The following is a 22,431-nucleotide window of genomic DNA, read 5'->3' as shown; positions in this document are numbered from 1 at the left end:
CGATCGTCTCAATCTGTCTCTCCATGGCATCAAGTCTCGCTGAATTATCTGCTTCAGTCATCTTCTCCTTCCTTAATTTCTGGACTCCCTCCAAAGAAATAAGGATCTCGCCAAGCTTCTTGTATTGTGAGCGAGTAAGGACCATACACAGGTTCCCCCTTCACAGGATCTAGGTGCTCTGATACCAACTTGATACGAGTTGCCGTGCGAGCACTCTTGATCGCGGAATTATCAAGAGTGGGTAAAGAAGAAGAACGACAGAAGAACACAAGAGTTGAATTAGGGCGAAGGAAAATACCTTCTCTAGATTATGAGAATCAATTGGATTTTACAAATCTCTCTCTCACAATCTCTCTAGATCAAAGAACAACCTCCCTGATCTCTTTTCTGATTACAAACTGAGTTCTAAACCCTAGAAAAGTCGTGTTTCTATTTATACTAAACAGAAATCCCAACTGGAGCAGGAAACAGACCCAGGCCCGGATCCGCGACGCGGTCGACCGCAGTGCCCAAGTCGGTCGACCGGTCAGAACGACGAAATCTGGAAAATCGATTACAGGGTTCTCCGGTCGACCGCAGTGCCACCATCGGTCGACCGATCTCAGTCCCGAGACACAGTTGGGGTCCGTGCACGATGCGGTCGACCGCCGTGACCACGCCGGTCGACCGGACAGAGCCCAACTGTAATTTCTGCAGTTTTGATGAATCCTTTCGACTTCGTTGCTTCCAATGGCCTCGTCCACGACTCCTCTACTCTATTCTCAAGATACCATGAGAATCATCTATCCTCAAGCTCCCATGAGGATCGCTAAGCTCCCAAAGAGAAGATACACCCGTATCAGCTATGCCAATTCAAGCCTTAGTTGCAAGGACGTTTTATAGATTGAACGCATATTTTAATAAGAGGCGCATTGATAGTGCAAATTGGACGAGTAAGTACACTCCAAAAAATGAGATTATTTTGCAGAAAAGGATTGTGGCTGTGAGAACATGTAGAATTGAACAATTCAACAACAATGAGTGGGAGGTTAAAGATTGTGATGGTACATACACCGTTCATCTCGACGATCAGGAGTGCAGTTGTACTTGTAGTATACCACAATTACAGAAAATCCCATGTCAACACGTTTTAGCGGCTAGTTCCAATCAAGATGGTGGTGCTAGATTGCCTTATGACCGGTATTGCTCAGCTTGGTATTCAACAAATCATTATCGGAAGGCTTATAAGGAGAGTTTTCATCCTCCCGATGATACTCGCTATTGGCCGGAATTATATATACCGTACTTATTACCACCTAAGCACAAAAGACAAGCTGGACGACCAAAATCCGTACGCATTAGATCTACCATGGATCAAGGTCGTGAAGGAGTAGCGTCACGAATCCGATGTGGACAATGTAATCAATTAGGACATAATAGGTCTCGTTGTCCATCAAGAGCAAGTAGATAGCAATTAATTTGTAAGTAAAATATTTTCTAATGATATGTCATCATTATATGTTATTGATTTAGCAAGTAGATACATTGTTCATATGTATTTGATTTGGCAGAAACTCATAAGTTACCGTTATATGTGCAGGTATATACACGATGCTTCCCGGACCGGATAATGATGAAGTCCTTTATGATCAGTCACGCCACCGTTCGGAGAGCATATCATTGACATCGGTAATGATAACATATTTACAGTCACATATTACTTATTCATTTTTATAATCTTTGTATTCATTTATGTGCAGAGAGGACAAGAGCTGGTTATGATTGATCATAGCCTTGGACATACGTGCTGGCCACTTGATGATCCTCGCATCATTGCCCTAGTATCCCAAGCCGGTTTTCTTACTTGCTCAAAATTGAAATGGATGAAGCTCGATTGGGCACTGCTTAACGCGTTGATGGATAGATGGAGGCCGGAGACTAATACTTTCCATCTACGTGTCGGCGAGACAACTATTACTCTCCAGGATGTAGCAGTGATCCTAGGTCTCCGCATTGATGGCCCTTGTATCACGGGGACTGATAGGCATGTTTGGCGAGATGTATGTGATAATTTGTTAGGAATATCTCCGGAGTCCTTGCCTGGAGGGTATATTAGATTGAAGTGGCTTAAGGAGAGTTTTGGAAACCCGTTGCCACAAGATGCACCTGAAGTGATGATCCAACAGCATGCGAGAGCATATATTATGCACATGATCGGGACACTTCTTTTTCCCGATTCAAGTAAACATAAAGTCCATTTGAGGTAAGTAAACATTAAGTATTGATTTTTGCTCACTATTCTTAGTATACATGACTAACGTATTTGAACTCGCGCTAGGTGGTTACCACTTATCGAAGACTTCGACATGTGCGGGACATTATCCTGGGGTAGTGCTGTTTTAGCATACCTATATCGAGAAATGTCAAAGGTTGCTTTAATGCAGAATAAGGAGCTCAAGGGTTGTTTAACTTTGCTACAAGTTTGGGCATGGGAAAGATTGGTTTTGAAACCACGATTATGCGAGATCCGAGAGTTAGATGGACATATTCCACTAGGCTGCAGGTAAAAAGCGTCAAATTGAATCTCATTTGTATTTAATTTTAAATTTAACATTTTGAACAAGGAAACATTTCTTGCAGATGGAATGTCACAAAAGCTTATGATGAGACCCCGGCTAGGCAATTAGACTTTTACAGAGGGGAGCTCGACCGGATGAAAATTTTTCAGGTATCGAATTTGAATTGAAGTACTCTATGATATCAATATATTTCAAAGAGATATTAACATTTGGACTTTTTTGCAGTTCGAGTGGCAGCCATACACCCCTCACCTACCTCGTCTACCGCTGATTTGTATGGAGGGCCACGGCATATGGAGGGCCAGAGTTCCTCTCGTTTGTTTCGAGATTGTGGAGATGCACGTACCCGATCGCGTGTTTAGACAGTTTGGACTCGCGCAACATGCTCCACAATATGTCGAAAAAATAGAGAGAAAGGCGACTAAAGGTGGACATCAGATTGACTGGAGGCGCACGCATCAATCATACATAGCTCGGTGGAATGATCGGCATCAACTTATTGTCGATCCGCTTTATCCTCCGATGGAAGAAGTTGATTACATTAAATGGTATTGGGGGATTACCAGACGTTGGATAATCACTCAAACTACGCCTCCAGTCGACGAAATCGAGATTCGCTCCCAACAATCCCGATATGTACCAAGAGGGGTAGATGAGCGACGATGGGTAAGTTAAATTGTCAAAATTATCATAGAATGTCAATCTCTTCTTAGCTTATGGTTTCTAATATCAATATTTTTATGTAATTGTAGATAGATGCTATGGATGACGTCGAGGGGCTTGCAAATGAGGGCATAGTTACCGCCACAGGAGATTCAGTACATGTATCGATATTGCATCGGATAGTGGCGAGAGTTCGTAAAGCTTTTCAACAAACTTATGAGGATCGACATGATGGTCGTGAGCAGGTGGATCTTGACGATACTCTATATGTACGCCGACGTAGGCGCGGTAGACCTTGCACGCACGACGATGAAGCCGGTCCGTCACAGCAAGCCGGTCCGTCACAGCAAGCCGGTCCATCACAGCCCCACACACAACCGGAGAGCGAGCATATTCAAGCTCAAGTCGAAGGAGGACGCCGACGATCTCAACGAGTGCGAAGAGAGAGACAACGGGGGAGGGTGGATTTTTTATTTGTTAGTTTTTCCACTAAGATATATATTGTCGTATGGATTTATTGACCTTGGATTTGTTTATCTTAAACTACATATTATCGTATGGGTCGACTTGAGACATTTGGATTTGTTTAGCTTAGACTGATATATATTATCGTATGGATTTGTGATGTGTATTTTTGTCGGATTTTGGATGTGATGTGTATTCCGTTGGATTTGTGTTGTGATGTTGTTGATTACGTCAGATTTGTGTGGTGACGTACTCTATGATGAGATTTGTGTTGTGATATTGTAAATGATATCTTTTTGGCGAAAATTTTGCTTGTAATCGATAAATGAGGCCCGTGCATGTTTGGTGTATCCTGCCCAGCAAATCCACGGGACTAGTAGTCCCGTGGATTTGCTGGGCAGGGGCTTTAGCTGCTCTGCAAAATCCACGGGACTAGTAGTCCCGTGGATTTGCTGGGCAGAGGGCCAACATGCACCAAACATGCATGGGCCTCATTTATCGATTACAATCAAATTTTTTGCCAAAAAGATATCATTTACAATATCACAATACAAATCTCACCGTGGATTTGCTGGGCAGAGGGGCAACATGCACCAAACATGCACGGGCCTCATTTATCGATTACAAGCAAAATTTTCGCCAAAAAGATATCATTTACAATATCACAACACAAATCTCATCATAGAGTACATCACCACACAAATCCGACGTAATCAACAACATCACAACACAAATCCGACGGAATACACATCACATCCAAAATCCGACAAAAATACACATCACAAATCCATACGATAATATATATCAGTCTAAGCTAAACAAATCCAAATGTCTCAAGTCGACCCATACGATAATATGTAGTTTAAGATAAACAAATCCAAGGTCAATAAATCCATACGACAATATATATCTTAGTGGAAAAACTAACAAATAAAAAATCCACCCCTTCCCCGTCGTCTCTCTCTTCGCACTCGTTGAGATCGTCGGCGTCCTCCTTCGACTTGAGCTTGAATATGCTCGCTCTCCGGTTGTGTGTGGGGCTGTGATGGACCGGCTTGCTGTGACGGACCGGCTTCATCGTCGTGCGTGCAAGGTCTACCGCGCCTACGTCGGCGTACATATAGAGTATCGTCAAGATCCACCTGCTCACGACCTTCATGCCGATCCTCATGAGTTTGTTGAAAAGCTCTACGAACTCTCGTCACAATCCGATGCAATATCGATACATGTACTGAATCTCCTGTGGCGGTAGCTAAGCCCTTATTTGCAATCCCCTCGACCTCGTCCATAGCATCTATCTATAATTACATAAAAATATTGATATTAGAAACCATAAGCTAAGAAGAGATTGACATTCTATGATAATTTTGACAATTTAACTTACCCATCGTCGCTCATCTACCCCTCTTGGTACATATCGGGATTATTGGGAGTGAATCTCGATTTCGTTGACTGGAGGCGTAGTTTGAGTGATTATCCAACGTCTGGTAATCCCCCAATACCATTTAATGTAATCAACTTCTTCCATCGGAGGATAAAGCGGATCGACAATAAGTTGATGCCGATCATTCCACCGAGCTATGTATGATTGATGCGTGCGCCTCCAGTCAATCTGATGTCCACCTTTAGTCGCCTTTCTCTCTATTTTTTCGACATATTGTGGAGCATGTTGCGCGAGTCCAAACTGTCTAAATACGCGATCAGGTACGTGTATCTCCACAATCTCGAAACAAATGAGAGGAACTCTAGCCCTCCATATGCCGTGTCCCTCCATACAAATCAGCGGTAGACGAGGTAGGTGAGGGGTGTATGGCTGCCACTCGAACTGAAAAAAAATCCAAATGTTAATATCTCTTTGAAATATATTGATATCATAGAGTACTTCAATTCAAATTCGATACCTGAAAAATTTTCATCCGGTCGAGCTCCCCTCTGTAAAAATCTAATTGCCTAGCCGGGGTCTCATCATAGGCTTTTGTGACATTCCATCTGCAAGAAACGTTTTTGTTCAAAATGTTAAATTTAAAATTAAATACAAATGAGATTCAATTTGACGCTTTTTACCTGCAGCCTAGTGGAATATGTCCATCTAACTCTCGGATCTCGCATAATCGTGGTTTCAAAACCAATCTTTCCCATGCCCAAACTTGTAGCAATGTTAAACAACCCTTGAGCTCCTTATTTTGCATTAAAGCAACCTTTGACATTTCTCGATATAGGTATGCTAAAACAGCACTACCCCAGGATAATGTCCCGCACATGTCGAAGTCTTCGATAAGTGGTAACCACCTAGCGCGAGTTCAAATACGTTAGTCATGTATACTAAGAATAGTGAGCAAAAATCAATACTTAATGTTTACTTACCTCAAATGGACTTTATGTTTACTTGAATCGGGAAAAAGAAGTGTCCCGATCATGTGCATAATATATGCTCTCGCATGCTGTTGGATCATCACTTCAGGTGCATCTTGTGGCAACGGGTTTCCAAAACTCTCCTTAAGCCACTTCAATCTAATATACCCTCCAGGCAAGGACTCCGGAGATATTCCTAACAAATTATCACATACTCTTCGCCAAACATGCCTATCAGTCCCCGTGATACAAGGGCCATCAATGCGGAGACCTAGGATCACTGCTACATCCTGGAGAGTAATAGTTGTCTCGCCGACACGTAGATGGAAAGTATTAGTCTCCGGCCTCCATCTATCCATCAACGCGTTAAGCAGTGCCCAATCGAGCTTCATCCATTTCAATTTTGAGCAAGTAAGAAAACCGGCTTGGGATACTAGGGCAATGATGCGAGGATCATCAAGTGGCCAGCGCGTATGTCCAAGGCTATGATCAATCATAACCAGCTCTTGTCCTCTCTGCACATAAATGAATACAAAGATTATAAAAATGAATAAGTAATATGTGACTGTAAATATGTTATCATTACCGATGTCAATGATATGCTCTCCGAACGGTGGCGTGACTGATCATAAAGGACTTCATCATTATCCGGTCCGGGAAGCATCGTGTATATACCTGCACATATAACGGTAACTTATGAGTTTCTGCCAAATCAAATACATATGAACAATGTATCTACTTGCTAAATCAATAACATATAATGATGACATATCATTAGAAAATATTTTACTTACAAATTAATTGCTATCTACTTGCTCTTGATGGACAACGAGACCTATTATGTCCTAATTGATTACATTGTCCACATCGGGTTCGTGACGCTACTCCTTCACGACCTTGATCCATGGTAGATCTAATGCGTACGGATTTTGGTCGTCCAGCTTGTCTTTTGTGCTTAGGTGGTAATAAGTACGGTATATATAATTCCGGCCAATAGCGAGTATCATCGGGAGGATGAAAACTCTCCTTATAAGCCCGCCGATAATGATTTGTTGAATACCAAGCTGAGCAATATCGGTCATAAAGCAATCTAGCTCCACCATCTTGATTGGAACTAGCTGCTAAAACGTGTTGACATGGGATTTTCTGTAATTGTGGTATACTACAAGTACAACTGCACTCCTGATCGTCGAGATGAACGGTGTATGTACCATCACAATCTTTAACCTCCCACTCATTGTTGTTGAATTGTTCAATTCTACATGTTCTCACAGCCACAATCCTTTTCTGCAAAATAATCTCATTTTTTGGAGTGTACTTACTCGTCCAATTTGCACTATCAATGCGCCTCTTATTAAAATATGCGTTCAATCTATAAAACGTCCTTGCAACTAAGGCTTGAATTGGCATAGCACGGGCACCCTTAAGTACGCCGTTGAAACTTTCGGAACAATTAGTTGTCATCATACAATATCGCACTCCACCATCTTTACATAATGCCCATCGATCTTCGTATTGCGGCTTCAAGTTTTGTTCAATCCAATCGTGGGCTTCAAGTGATATGGATTTAATTTTCTCTCTACAATGCTCATATACCAGTGAGTCAGTTGCACAACCGGCTTGCCATAATAGATTTTGTAAATTGACCTCTCCATGTTTTTTCTTAAAATTAGCTCTTATATGCCGCAAGCAATATCGGTGATGATGTGGTGCACTCCACCCCTCGTGCAAGGCTCGTGGAATTCCTTTCATCCGGTCAGAAATAAAGGTAATAACTCGTGGACTTTGAACAGTCGGAATATATTTGTAAATACATTGAAAAAACCACTTCCAACTCGATGTATCCTCCACCTCCACAACTGCAAAAGCTACAGGAAATAGCCCACCGTTTGCATCTACACCGGTCGCAACCAAGATTACTCCTTTATACTTGCCATATAAATGTGTTCCATCGATACTTAAGAGCGGACGACAAAAAGAGAACCCTCTGATAGCGGGCCCAAATGCCCAAAAAACACATATGAACCTCTCCGTTTCTGGTGCGACCTCCTTAGACACTATGTCATATTCGGTACCCGGATTGTTCCGCACAATTGCTGAAAGGTAATGCGGAAGTAATTGGTAAGATTCCTCCCAATCTCCAAAGATTTTAGTCAACGCCTTCCTCCGTGCATCATATGCTTTAAACTTGGAAATTGTTATTCTTTTCATGTCATATACCCTTGTAATTATCTGTCCTGGAGTAAGATCAAGTTCCCGCCTAACTTCGGGCATAATTAGCTTTGCGATATAAGAGGAAGTCAAAGTCTTATGATCATAAGTTGCAGTCGAATTAGAACATGTATGGAGTCCGCAATAACTAGAGATTATAAACTGGCCAAGTGATTTTTTCCTAATAGCTGCATTAAGCTTCCATGGACACTTTGAATTTCTATCATCTGCAGCACTTGTATTCTCTCCTTGACCTCTCTCATTAAAGTAACACTTTACATGATAGCTAGTTGTGTTGCTTTTCACCGTCTTGAATTTGACCCGGTTTTTTATTGTCCATTCACGTATAGCGAAAATTAATGTTTCCTTGTTCTCGAAAAGATCTCCTTTCTTGAAAGTAAAGTCCTCGGATGGATCGAAATTAGGGCCAGGATCGACGAACTCAGCTTGTGAGGCATTTATCCACTCATCATTTTGAAACTCTTCTGGCAACGGCTCTTCAGACTCTACGTAGTCGTTATTTACGCAATATTCATCCATCCAACTTACGTCATCATTGGTCTCTCCAATTGCATACTGCATACTATCAAGACGTTCATCCTCTTCAGCATCTTCAGTATCATCATCGGCATCTACATCCTCATCATTATCCTCTGCTATTGTAGAACCCCCCGGTAAATCAACTGAAACATAACCCGGCGAGTTGTGGAACACGTCATTTGACATTGCACCCGACTCATTTTTAAAGCGCATGGCACTTTGAGATAACGAGATTTGATTATCAAGCATGCGGGAGAACTCTCCACGAGCATATGAAACTTCAGCGACCGAATACACTGGAATATTTTCAATAAACAACTCGATTGATACTTGTTTTTCCGCAAGCTGTATCATGTTATTCAATTCTTCATCATTGGTGATCTCTACAGCAATTGTTCTTTGATCATTTATTGGACAATTACAGAAGATCTTAATGGAATTTTCGACGTGATTAATTCCAGTGACTCTGTATATTTGCGCCACCAATCTATCAAAGTTGTAATTTCTGGACCACATGAACATTTTCCTAGAGCCTCCATCGTATATAGGCATATTATTCATTCCAACGCTCAGTTTTCCATTGAATAAGCAAATAATCGGTACTCCGTTCGCCATTTTAACTGAAGCATTAAAATTCATCATATAATAATTATATTTTTTTCCAGAGATTTTTCTAGACCATAATCATATATTTCTTCTAGATATACAACATTAACTAAACAATACATATAAATTTATGGAAAAATTAAAATTTGTACCTTGATTAAATCTCAGATCTCCTCGGCCTCGCAGAGAATCGACGGCGTCGGCGTCAGATTTGAGGGAGGAAGAGGTGAGTTGGGTTTGGGGGAGAGAGATAGGGATTGTTGGGTTTTGGGATAGATGGAGATCGGGTTTGGGAGAGAATGAGAGCTTTGATCGGCTTGGGAGAGAATGAGAGCTCGGGAAAGAGAGAGGGGGAGATCTAGAGTTGAGCTCAGGAGAGAGAGAGAGAGAGGGGATCGGAAGTGGGTGCTCGGGGGAGAGAGAGGGAGATGGCGAGAGAAAAAAACGAAGGGGAAAATGTGCCCTAGGTTCGGTGTATATATAGTCTGTAATTATACGGGACTAGTAGTCCCGTATAAATTGCAACCAGCCCGAAATCCACGGGACTAGTAGTCCCGTGGATTTGTTTGGTATAGGCTTCGCTGGCTCTGAAAAACGTACGGGACTACTAGTCCCGTACGTTTTGTTAACAAACAAAATTAGTGAACTTTAAACATACGGGACTAGTAGTCCCGTATGTTTTCTGATCCATTTTTCAAAATCGACCTCTTTTCCCAAAAAAACGGTCTATTTTGCTAATTTTTCCAAAAACGGTCTATTTCGCTAATTTTTTTCCAAAAAAGGTCTATTTTGCAAATTTACCCTAGATTATATTCTCTCATTCAACAAAACACCTCAATTCCCTCAAAAAGTTTGTTAACTCTCTTGAAAATTTTTAATTCCCCCTAAATTCACCCATTTGTCCCCTCCGAATGTTAATTGCGATGGTTATTTATGTCCTTTTACACTTTGATTTAACAAGTGTGTATGGAAATTATGACTTGGTGACACTTTGTTAATGGTGCATAATATCATCATGGTCTTCCCAAAATTGTAAATTTCACGGTGATTCTCTGAAAAACCACTATATATATTGTGGTGATTTCATATAAAACACCCATTGATTATTATCTCCATTGATTCTACGATTCAAATATATTGTAGTAGTTAAGTTTTCTACATCATTTCTTCTCTCAAGCAAAGGATACTGGTTCAACATCACTAGAAATGTTATTTCAGAGGAGAAAAACATCCTCAAAAATATACGTCTTTTTGTCATCTCAATGATTTTGTTACTTATTTTAGTATTAAACATCAGAAATATGTTGGTATTACTATCAATCCAATTAATGTAGCATTTCAGTTGTAAATCCAACCTCTCTCTTCTTTCTTATAGTTAGTGTTTAAATAAGTGAATTATCAAATAAAACAATTATTAAGATAAGGGAGAGAGGATTGAAACTGGCGTATGATGCATTTATTGGATACATGCGTTAGATAATAAATAACGCAGGCAAAATTTTATAGTTAGTTTTTAAATAAGTGAATTATCAAATAAAACAATTATTGAGACAAGTGATACGATATATTTTGGATATTTTCCCCATCAAGTAGAATTTCTAGCATAAAATGCGTCTAATTTTGAACATAACGTCTTTCAAAAGATCGTCTTGTGCACAACTTTTCTTGCCTGTATTTACGGAAGAGAAGGTTTGAGAAATACGCACGGGAACAAATCATATATTACATAACTACATTAAAATCTAGGATTCATTTGAACAGCCAAATTCAATCATTTAATCAAATTAATATCTAAATCTAATATTTCTATAAATATCATAATCAACTAAATAAGAAATATTTTAAAATTTTCAATAATAAATATGCCCACTTCCACTTATTAATAACACAATACAACTAGGAATATGTATATGAATATAACTCTGTCTAAAAAGCCCACCGACCCAGGGTCGGCCCGGAAACCTGGTCCAGACCCGGGTCCGGCTCCCTCCCTGGCGTCCGCCGCCGGCACCCGACCCGGCCGCGAAACAGTTCCGGCCGGACAACAAAACCTGGCCCGGCGGCCCGGACCCGGAGCCTGGCAAGGTGACCGTTGCGGGCAAAAATCCGGGCCGGGCCGGGTTGGCCCAGCCCAGCCTGGCGAAAACGGTCACCAAGGAAAACGGTCACTAAGAGGTGACCGTTTTCGCCAAACGGTCAGATATGTGACCGTTTTGGCCAGGTCGGGCGGGCCCTCCCCTCCCCCCCCACCCCGTGCACGAGAAGAAAAATGAAGAAACCGGGAAAGCCGACCGGGCCGCGGCCGATAAACGGTCATTTTTGCGTTTTGATCGTTTTGCCCCTTAAAACGGTCAAAAAATAGCTATTTGGTGAGGGTTTTTTTGTCATTTGCCTAGGAGACTACCTCTATAAATAGAGAGGGTTTTTTTACTTTTTCTCCTCACACCAAAACTCATTTACTTCTCTCTAATACTCTCTTATACAATCTTATACTCTCTTATAATCTCTTATATTTTCTAATCCTTTAATCAAATGACTTCTGAATCTAATTATGAAGAGCAAAATCTATCTCCTACCGATATTGAAATGAGTCATCCTACAACAACAGCTACTTCTCCTACCGATCCTACCAGTGGTAATCCCGAATCTGGTGGCGACGAATCTGCACCAAGAGCTCCTAAAAGGTCGAGATCCGATGTGTGGAATTTTTTTGAGAAGATAGATGTCACCAATGATGAACACTGTAGGATCCTCACCCAGAAGGCTAAATGTGCGTTGTGCGGCCGGACTTTCCAAGCTCATCATAAGAGCGGCACCAACCACCTCAAACGCCATATAGAAAAACACAACAAATGCCTGACTCCTCAAGGTGATATCCGACAATATATGATTTCTCTATCCTCCTCTTTTGGTAATCTCGGTACTTGGAATTATGACGCTGCCCGAGCCAGAAAATTGTTGGCCTTCTTGTTTTGATGATGATTTACAAACAATTTACTACTAATGTTGTTTGTCTAGTGTTTGTGCATTCCTATGTATTGTAGACAAACAACGTTGTTGGAGGTTGGATGGATTAAGCCTACACGATCATATCAAGAGGAGGTTGGCGGAATTATGGAGTGAAGCATCGTACAATTCAAGTTCAAGATTCAAGTTTAGCTTCATCTGTAACGTGTACCAAGTTGAGCTCAATGAAGATCAAAATCAAGCTTGGGTAATTTAGTTTAGGATTTATATTATGTGTGTTAAGTACGTTAAGCTCAATTATCTATACACACACATCTATTGGTTTCATAGTATATATATAGTTATATATATATACATAAGTTTTGTTTTCTATGTATATATATAGTTATATATATACATGCATGGTTTTGGGTTTACATGTTTATAATATGAAATCATATATTTCATATTTACTATTGTGTTTTTGAAAACATTGCATAGAATATGCAATTTTGTGAAAATATTGTCTTATTAGTTTATACACTTCAATATCAGTTTATACATATTTTACTAAGTCTATAGAAACATTTCACAAAGTTTCAAAAGTTGGTTTATGTCAAAACATCAAAATTCAAGTATCTCATATTTTTATGTTTTGGATAGAGAGTTGGTCGGTCGACCGGTCCGGTCGACCGAGAGCTCCATCGGTCGACCGCACCGGTCGACCGACGATGGTCCAGAACAGTCCTTCGTGTTTTTGTTCTCTGTCGGTCGACCAACAGAATTTCCGGTCGACCGACAATAGATCTGTTGCCTTTTTCAACGGCTATTTTCTGAGCTGTTTGCTGGGGCTGTTTTGTCTTTTGTTAAGGGTTTTGACTGAGAGTTAGAGTGGGTATAAATACCCTATTGCTGCTCTCTTTCAATAAAGCCAAGAAGTTTTTAAACAAGGGTTTTAAAAGGAGTTTAAGCTTGTTTAAGCTTGTTTAAGGGTTTGGTTTGGTTTAAAGCAGTTTTAGCTTTCACAAGTGGAGGAGATTATCTTATTGTTTGGGCTTCAAATCTAAGTGGAGGAGATTATCTTATTGTTTGGGCTTCAAATCTCCATCTCTCCATCTTGATCTAGAGAAGTTTTTCTAAACTCAACTCTAGCTTTTACTTATAACCATCTTGATCTAGAGAAGTTTTTCTAAACTCAACTCTAGCTTTTACTTATAATTATTTGTTAATTATCAATTCTATTAAAGCTAATTTTATATTGAGTTTAGATTTGATTTTATTTTACTCATTGTTACACACACCCACATTGAGCTTTTAGTATTTACATACATAGTATAGTTGGGTGGTGAGAGATTGTAACATTGAGTTGTGCTTAATTGTGTTCTCATCTATTGTAGAGAACAAATTCATATTTGGTTTTCGGTTAGTTAGAAAACCGAGTGTGAGTGGAGATCTCCTCGAGGTGAGGAGCGGAGACGTAGGTCGTGGGGACTGAACTGAAAACCGACATAGTATGGTTGTAAACGTTATTCGGGTGAGCGTAGAAAATCCGGTTGTGATAGTGGATTTCTCCCCGGGAGTGGGGAGCGGAGACGTAGGACGGAAGGTCCGAACTCCGTGATCATTTGATTGTGTTTGAGTGTGCTTTGACGTTCATTTATATTTATGTTCATATCTTATATCACCATTGTGCATTGCTCATTACTATATCATCCACTATTTTGTTTAGATTATTTACCCTTGTGTTGTTTATATATCCTTGCACATACATTGCCTATATCTCATTATTAGGATATATCTCATTATTTACATTGCTTATCCTATCTCATATATCTTGTGGTATTTCATACTTACTAGGATAACTTGTTAATTAATTTTAATTGGCATTTAATCGGATTAGATTAGCATAAGACCCTAATCACCCCCCTCTAGGGTCTAACATACGTCATCAGGTTTATCATTCTTAAAAACCTTCTTTTTAAATTAGTAGAAGATGATGAATTTTAATATTTGTTTAGAGATGGTTTTTATCCCGATTTTGAAAAAAATTCTCGTCGAACCTGTCAACGTGACATTTTAAAACATTATCAAACGGAACAAGGAAAAAATAATTTCTTATTTTAAAAATTTAAACTGTAAATTTTCTTTAACTTATGATATTTGGACATCTAGAGCACAAACATGTTATTTATGTATCACAACACACTGGATTGATAAAAATTAGCAAATGTTTAAAAGAGTTGTTTCTTTTATTACAATTGAAGAGTCACATACTGGTATTAATGTATCCAATTTAATAGTTGAAGAACTTATGAAACTAGAAATTGATCAAAGAATATTTTCTCTTTCACTAGATAATGCAAGTAATAACAATGTAGCTGTAGATTTTCTCAAAATAACTCTGTCATTGCCTTGTCTTGGTAAACTTTTTCATATTAGATGTATATGTTATATTTTAAATTTAATTCTTCAAAGTGTATTTACTGAAATTAAACTCATGACAGAAAAGGTTAGAACAATTGCTTATATGCATACTTCTTCTGAACAAAGACTTAAAAGATGGAAACAAATGTATAAAAATAATATTAAGGCTAGACTAATTCCAAAAGATGTTGACCATAGGTGGAATTCCACCTATGCAATGTTAAGTGTAGCTATAGAATATAAATAAATTATAAATTATTTTATAAATTATTTTGCTTCTAGTTCTAACTCTGGTAGCTCTTATGGAATAACTGAAGATGAATGAACAATTATATATAATTTAAATGAGATGTTACAAGTTTTTTATGATGTTACTATGTTATTATCTAGTTGTTATTATCCAACTATTACTTTAGCTGCTTTATAAATTTTAAATATTCAAAAAAAAATTAACAAATATCGTATGAATGATACTTTTGGAAGTATAAATTTTCAAATGGAAAGCAAATTTAATAAGTAGTTTAGGCCTATTACTCATATTTTTTGTTTGAGGGTTCTTATTGATCCATGTTTGAAGGATATTGGCCTTCGAAGTTTGTTACAATTATTGTATGGTGTACATATTATAGACTTAGATGATGGATCCATCATTACTACTACTTCTCATTATTTAGCTATTAGAAATTATTTTCAAACCTTATATGATGAGTACGCAGCTAGACATGATGTAGCTGCACAACAGTCTGCAGCTTCGGCGCCTTCGAGCTCAAACCGAGGTAAAAGTGTAAGTTTTAATAGGCATGCAATGATAGCTGAGCTAACTGGTGGGTCTAGACTTGGATCATCGTTGGAGGTTTCTGAAATAGATGAATATTTATCTGCTTTTTTAGTTAAATGTTAATGAAATGCTTTAGATATTTTGCAATGGTGGAGAGTATATGGATCAATTTCATATCCTATACTTTCCACCATGGTTCGGGACTTACTAACAGTGCAGGTTTCGACGGCAGCTTCGGAATCCGCCTTCAGCACAGTAGGACGTTTGATTGACAATCACATGACATACTTAGATCCGTATACTATACAAGCGGTGATGTGCTTACAAGATTGATGGAGGTACGAGAAGCGAACGCAAGACATCGATCAGATGGCTGGAATTGAAGATAAATTTAAAGAGTCGGGACTAGCAGATAGATATAAAGATTAAACAATATTCATCAAATTATAATTTTTATTTCTTAGCTTTAATTTTGTAATAAATTATTTTGAAAATAGTTGCAAATGATAGTGATATAGGTGAGTAGGTGTCAACCTAGTTGGGATGTACTCATCTATTGTGATGCGACGGATAGTGATATAGGTGAGTAGGTGTCAACCTAGTTGGGATGTACTCATCTATTGTGATGCGACGAATTCCGAAATAAATTTATACTTTGTCAACCTAGTTGGGATGTACTCATCTATTGTGATGCGACGAATTCCGAAATAAATTTATACTTATAAAAGATTTACTGATTATTAAAAAAGAAATTATTTTTATCATCTTTTATTTTTATAATTTTTTGTATTTGTAGTTTATGTTATTTCAAGTTATTAGTAATATGATTGTTTTTATTTTTATTTTTATTTTCTATAATTTTCTTTAAATTTTATGTATATTTTAAATTTTAAAGAGATTTTTAAAATTTTTAAATTTTTTTTTAAAATAAAAAAACCAAAAAACCCGGTCGGGCCCGGGGCCGCCGGGCCCAGGTCCGGGCTTCGGTTTTGCCCGGTCCAGATGTACAGGCCTATGAATAAGTAAAGACAACCAACAATTTGTATCCGCCAAAGTCAAATACGGATACCTTAAAAATATTTTACAACGAGAAAACAAATAAGATTGAATAGTGCATATCTCACGTGACATACTAGAACGAAACTCCTCAAATCAATGTCTGTCCGCCAACATGTTTAACATATCTCAAATGTCAACGTTAAACCTCTGTACCACCAAAATTAGTAGTGAATGTATTAATCTAGGGCTAATACATAGATTCGGATCTCCAGATACATTACCTATCATTCGATTCATTATGTGCATATATGAAAATTTGAAACACACATTCATATTCATAATTATATCCTATCAGATATCTATCTACCCTTTAAAAGAGCCAGTTCCTGAAAAACTTTCCCCTTCCCAAATTAACCTTTACCTCTTTTAAATATACCCAATTTTTCCCGTCTAAGCGAAATCAGCCTTCCTCTCTGCCGAAGCCGAAGAGATCTTCGGTTACCTAAGCGCCTTTCTCTCTGCTGAAGCCGAAGAGTTCATCGCTTACTGTTATCGCCGTCCCACGAACTTCCACTCCTCAATTTGCAAAGATGACTATTAATGCCCTAATCATCAACGCGACGCCTCAGCGTTCATCTACACAGCTTTCAGAATTTTTGCATTCAGAAAGGTATGTCTTCTTCGTCTTCACTCCTCTATACTAAACCCTAGATCTAAGCTTTAGTTATGCTTAATTCACCCTATTGCCTTTCAGTTCTTCAGTCCTCTCATTTTGTTCCTAATAATTTTGACCTAATTCTCAATTTTCTACAGATTCAAGCGACAAACGTTCAGCAGCTGTATCGCGACTATAAAGTAAGTTTAGTTTAATTTAGTTCTTTTATTTTTCAGATTTTGATTTCGCCTGTGATTTCTTTTAATTTTTTTTATGCAACGGCTTCGATAACACCAGCTATAGATGTGGCATCAGCCATTAAACCTTCTTTCTGTTGCATAAGACAGAAAAGCCTCAGCGATGCTGTAGGAAATCCAAATTGAACACAGCCGTGTATCATTGTGCTCCATGTCACTAGATTCCTGAGTGTCATCTTTGAAAATATGCAGCAGGCAACATTCATTAGCCCACATTTGATGAATAATTCTAACAATGACGAGATAACAAAAACATCAGAATTGAATTTGCTCCTGATTACATGAGTCTGTGACTTTACTTTAGCACTCGAGATAACAAAAACATCAGAATTGAATTTGCTCCTGATTACATGAGTCTGTGACTTTACTTTAGCACTATATTTCACAGAATTGTTACTTTAACTTGTTCACTTTTGCTAAAATTGAAATTATACACATTGTTCATGAAGGGAAAATTTTGAATACTTGTTTTAAGTTCTGATGCTTCTTTTAATTCTATGATTAATTACTTATTTGACACCTCATGCTACTCTTTTTTAATTTGTAGTAAGTATGTATTTTTCTATGACTACCTTGAAATGACCAAACTGAACCAAACTTCCTTATATGATGAATTAACAGAACGCAAATGAACATGTAAATAATATATTTAGTATCATAGTGTTTGAATAGTACATGTTAAAGACTATTACACAATATTATATAAGAGTATTGTGGTGTCAACTAAATGTTGTCACAGACATCATCAAGGTAACAAATTCTACATATAGAGTGGTTTATCATCGTACAGTCAATATAAAACACATAAAAGTTGTATGTTGAAAAATATAAACAGATCAACTCATTTACCAATAGAATTTTTAAAATTAGTATCATCGACACAGTGTTCTACATTTGTAAAGACAAACAATTGACATATAGAGTACATATATATATATAGTCAGTAAATCATCATGTCACAGTTAGTCATAAATATGTTTTAATATACAAAACACGCACAAACATAAGTGTATATATGTATCATCATACATGATATAAATGTAATATGTATTGCATGTATCTTATGTTCCAGCGTACATACTATACGTCCAAATAGTATAGTACACTGTATGTGATATTTGAATCATGTATCTAATATAGTATATGCAGTGCATATGTAATGTGTCAAATATATGTTATAAATGTAATACTGTCAAATATATGATTAAGCTCCAAAGGATTATCTGATATAAGAATTGTGTTTATTCTTTTCACCAAATTGTGTTATTGGCTTTGAAGCACAGATATCATTGTGCTCCATGTCACTAGATTCCTGAGTGTCATCTTCGAAAATATGCAGCAGACAACATTCAGTAGCCCACATTTGATGAATAATTCTAACAATGACGAGATAACAAAAACATCAGAATTGAATTTGCTCTTGATTACATGAGTCTGTGACTTTACTTTAGCACTCTATTTCACAGAATTGTTACTTTAACTTTGTTCACTTTTGCTAAAATTGAAATTATACACATTGTTCATGAAGGGAAAATTTTGAATACTTGTTTTAAGTTCTGATGCTTCTTTTAATTCTATGATTAATTACTTATTTGACACCTCATGCTACTCTTTTTTAATTTGTAGTAAGTATGTATTTTTCTATGACTACCTTGAAATGACCAAACTGAACCAAACTTTCTTATATGATGAATTAACAGAACGCAAATGAACATGTAAATAATATATTTAGTATCATAGTGTTTGAATAGTACATGTTAAAGACTATTACACAATATTATATAAGAGTATTGTGATGTCAACTAAATGTTGTCACAGACATCATCAAGATAACTAATTCTACATATAGAGTGGTATATCATCATACATTCAATATAAAACACATAAAAGTTGTATGTTGAAAAATATAAACAGGTCAACTCATTTACCAATAGAATTGTTAAAATTAGTATCATCGACACAGTGTTCTACATTTGTAAAGACAAACAATTAACATATAGAGTACATATATATATATATAGTCAGTAAATCATCATGTCACAGTTAGTCATAAATATGTTTTAATATACAAAACACACACAAACATAAGTGTATATATGTATCATCATACATGATATAAATGTAATATGTATTGCATGTATCTTATGTTCCAGCGTACATACTATACGTCCAAATAGTATAGTACACTGTATGTGATATTTGAATCATGTATCTAATATAGTATATGCAGTGCATATGTAATGTGTCAAATATATGCAGTGCATATGTAATGTGTCAAATATATGAGACTCAAAAAGGACGAGGTTGGGAGGTTTGGAAGATGAGAAGAGGAGCCCCGGGAAAGAGGAGAAGAAGGAGAAGCCGGCGGAGGAGCAGGCGAGGAAGTACCAGTTCGATGTTCTTGAACAAGCGAAGCAGAAGAACACTATAGCTTTTTTAGAGACTGGGGCAGGGAAGACTCTGATAGCGGTGCTGCTTATTAAGAGCTTGTACAATGACATGCTGAAGCAGGATAGAAAGATGCTGGCCATTTTTCTGGTGCCAAAATTTCCCCTTGTGTATCAGGTAAAGGGCTAATCTTGCAAGGTTTTACTTTATTTGGCAGTTTTGTGTGCAAATGTTGTTAACTTTAGGTTATGTGTGTTTGCAGCAAGCGGAGGTGATTCGCGAGAAAACTCGTTATAGAGTTGGGCACTATTGCGGAGAGATGTGTCAAGATTTTTGGGATTCCCGGAGGTGGCAGCGGGAATTTGAGTCCAAACAGGTAAAGTTTCTTTCTTTGAAATTGTTGGATTGTGGATGGGCCTATCTCTATTTTGTTGTTTTTATTTTTGAATAATCATTATTCTTCAACCTGAGGCAGTATAAGATGACAGTATGCGGTTTCTTATTAAGGGTCGTAATCACCTTACAGTGGATAATCATTCATGGTAAAAATGGAATGTGACCCTTGTTAGGAGAAATATGGATCAGTTCCGTGCATAATTGGTTTTCACATCAAAGGTGTTGTTGCTTGATAATATAGACACTTTTAGGTCTGATCGTATTCATTATTTTATAATTTTCTGCATTTGTCTCCTTGTGAAGCCTGGAGTTTTTGCCATGATCGATGCTATTCATTATTTTATAATTTTCTGCATTTGTCTCCTTGTGAAGCCTGGAGTTTTTGCCATGATCGATGCGGATATTCATTTTTGTTTTGTTCTGTTGTGCACTGCACTGCATATATTTTCTTTTTGACGCGGCTAACTTCTATTACTACCTTGGCTATCATATTGTGAAGCAGATCAGTGGTATGAAATAATTAATAGCGGGGGTGAGTCTAAAAAATCTGCGATAGGAAGAGAAATGAAAAGAGATGGAAGATTGTAGGTGTTGAAACAAGGTAATATGTGAATAACCCTTTACTTTTTAACCCTTCACTTTTCACACGCACTGCCAAATCAGTGAAGGCCATGTCTTCGCTATCCTTTTTATTTCTTAATGTTCTAACTTCACATAATTTAAAAAGTCAAGGTATGGTGAAGGTGAAAGTTCCACCAAGTACAAATGAAGGTATAGACCTGGAAAAAGTGAAGTATGAGCTTTGAACATTGCGATGGGAAGATAAATGAGAAAGAGATAGAAGATGACAAAGTAATAACATGAGTTGTAATTTTCATTGCATTCATGTTTTTTAAGCAGTGTAGGTAGCTCCAATTGTGAGTTTCAGACAATGGCAATGGAGGCTTTGGTGACATTCAACAAAGAATGATATGCCTTGGATTCGTATGGAGGCTTTAGTGACATTCAACAAAGTCTGCCGCAGGTATAGTCCAGCATCCCTTTTACATGCTCTAACCGCATAACAATCGAAGAGGAAAATTATACAGAAACGAGGATATGTTTTTTCCGCAGTCTACTTATTGAAGTACTGATGCTTATTGATGCAGGATTCTTCAAGCACCATTTTCTGTATTATCTCTATCTCAAAACAATGTAGATGTTTCCTTTGAAAAGGACCCGAACATCCAGTCTTTAGAACTACATTATAATGCCTGTAATACGTCCTTATTGCCATGTTATTCTGATGGAGTTGATGACACACATCAGAGCACTTCTACCTTAGTGCCAAAAAAATACCTGCAGGATGGAAGCCATCATCAGAAAACAAAAAAACATGGAAAGTTAAAGGCTTTACTAGGTAAAAAATTGGGATAAAATATCTTTAAACAAGATTTTATTGACTGATTGTTAAAGTGTTGCATTTTTTTCCCTTTTAATCTTGCAGCTTGATAGTTGCTGCACCAGAAATGGATGTGGAGAGTATAATTGAAGATTTACTACCAATTTTATCATATTATGCACCTTTGGCAATTTATCATAAATACCTTCAGGTGTGTTATGTCAACCTCAAGTTGGGAACTACAATCTCCTTTTGCTATAGATCTACTTTTGCTATAGGTTCAGAAAATTGCACGATTTGAATAAAATGAATGTCTGCGGTGACAAGACACCATTGTTTTTCAAATGTGAATACTCGTAGCAAATTGCATTTTAACATTTTGATGGGTTCAAGTACCACTCAAATAGTATTGCCTTCTTCACCCTTTCTACAATTAGCAATTACTTTTTAGTTTTTCCACTTAACTTCAAAGAGCCATGATGTAGAAGACTCACATTTACTACTAAATAAACTAAAAAAGGCAAACAATTAGTAATCATTTTTTGAGCTTCCGCCCTTAACTTCGAAGAACCTTAATGTAGAATTCTCTCATTTACAACTAATAATGGGTGATAGAGTATGATTCTGGACATTTTAGCCAATTATGGACACATGATTAAGCAAATTATGGGGTTTATAAAATACATTCTACTACTATAGAAACAATGAAACTAAGGCAGTAAACTATTCAATGATTTAATTCTTCATCATTAAATGCATGTATTTTTGATGCTTTTTTATTTATGACCTAATAACATTTATATATAAATCTA

At 37.5% G+C, this 22,431-nt stretch overlaps 3 protein-coding genes across 3 annotated transcripts; 2 read left to right on the top strand and 1 right to left on the bottom strand.

Annotated features, from left to right (window-relative positions):
* LOC109847269 (serine/threonine-protein phosphatase 7 long form homolog) lies at positions 856-3,742 on the top strand. The gene is made up of 7 exons (XM_020416508.1): positions 856-1,460; positions 1,580-1,668; positions 1,740-2,242; positions 2,318-2,542; positions 2,620-2,707; positions 2,784-3,224; positions 3,311-3,742. Exons 2-7 carry the CDS (start codon positions 1,591-1,593, stop codon positions 3,740-3,742), a joined length of 1,767 nt encoding a protein of 588 aa, XP_020272097.1. The 5' UTR covers positions 856-1,460; positions 1,580-1,590.
* LOC109847268 (serine/threonine-protein phosphatase 7 long form homolog) lies at positions 5,110-7,106 on the bottom strand. Its single transcript, XM_020416507.1, has 6 exons — positions 6,833-7,106; positions 6,625-6,713; positions 6,051-6,553; positions 5,751-5,975; positions 5,588-5,675; positions 5,110-5,511 (listed from the first exon to the last, which is right to left on the bottom strand). Exons 2-6 carry the CDS (start codon positions 6,700-6,702, stop codon positions 5,110-5,112), a joined length of 1,296 nt encoding a protein of 431 aa, XP_020272096.1. The 5' UTR covers positions 6,703-6,713; positions 6,833-7,106.
* Positions 17,133-21,769, top strand: LOC109847267 (endoribonuclease Dicer homolog 1-like). Its single transcript, XM_020416506.1, has 4 exons — positions 17,133-17,212; positions 19,752-20,019; positions 20,105-20,218; positions 21,725-21,769. The coding sequence occupies exons 1-4, from the start codon at positions 17,133-17,135 to the stop codon at positions 21,767-21,769; spliced, it is 507 nt and encodes a 168-aa protein (XP_020272095.1).

The sequence above is a fragment of the Asparagus officinalis genome, chromosome 7, assembly GCF_001876935.1.
Source record: "Asparagus officinalis chromosome 7, Aspof.V1, whole genome shotgun sequence".
NCBI lineage: Eukaryota > Viridiplantae > Streptophyta > Magnoliopsida > Asparagales > Asparagaceae > Asparagus > Asparagus officinalis.
The sequence above is the reverse complement of the archived record's forward strand: the minus strand, read 5'-3'. Positions and strand labels throughout refer to the sequence as shown.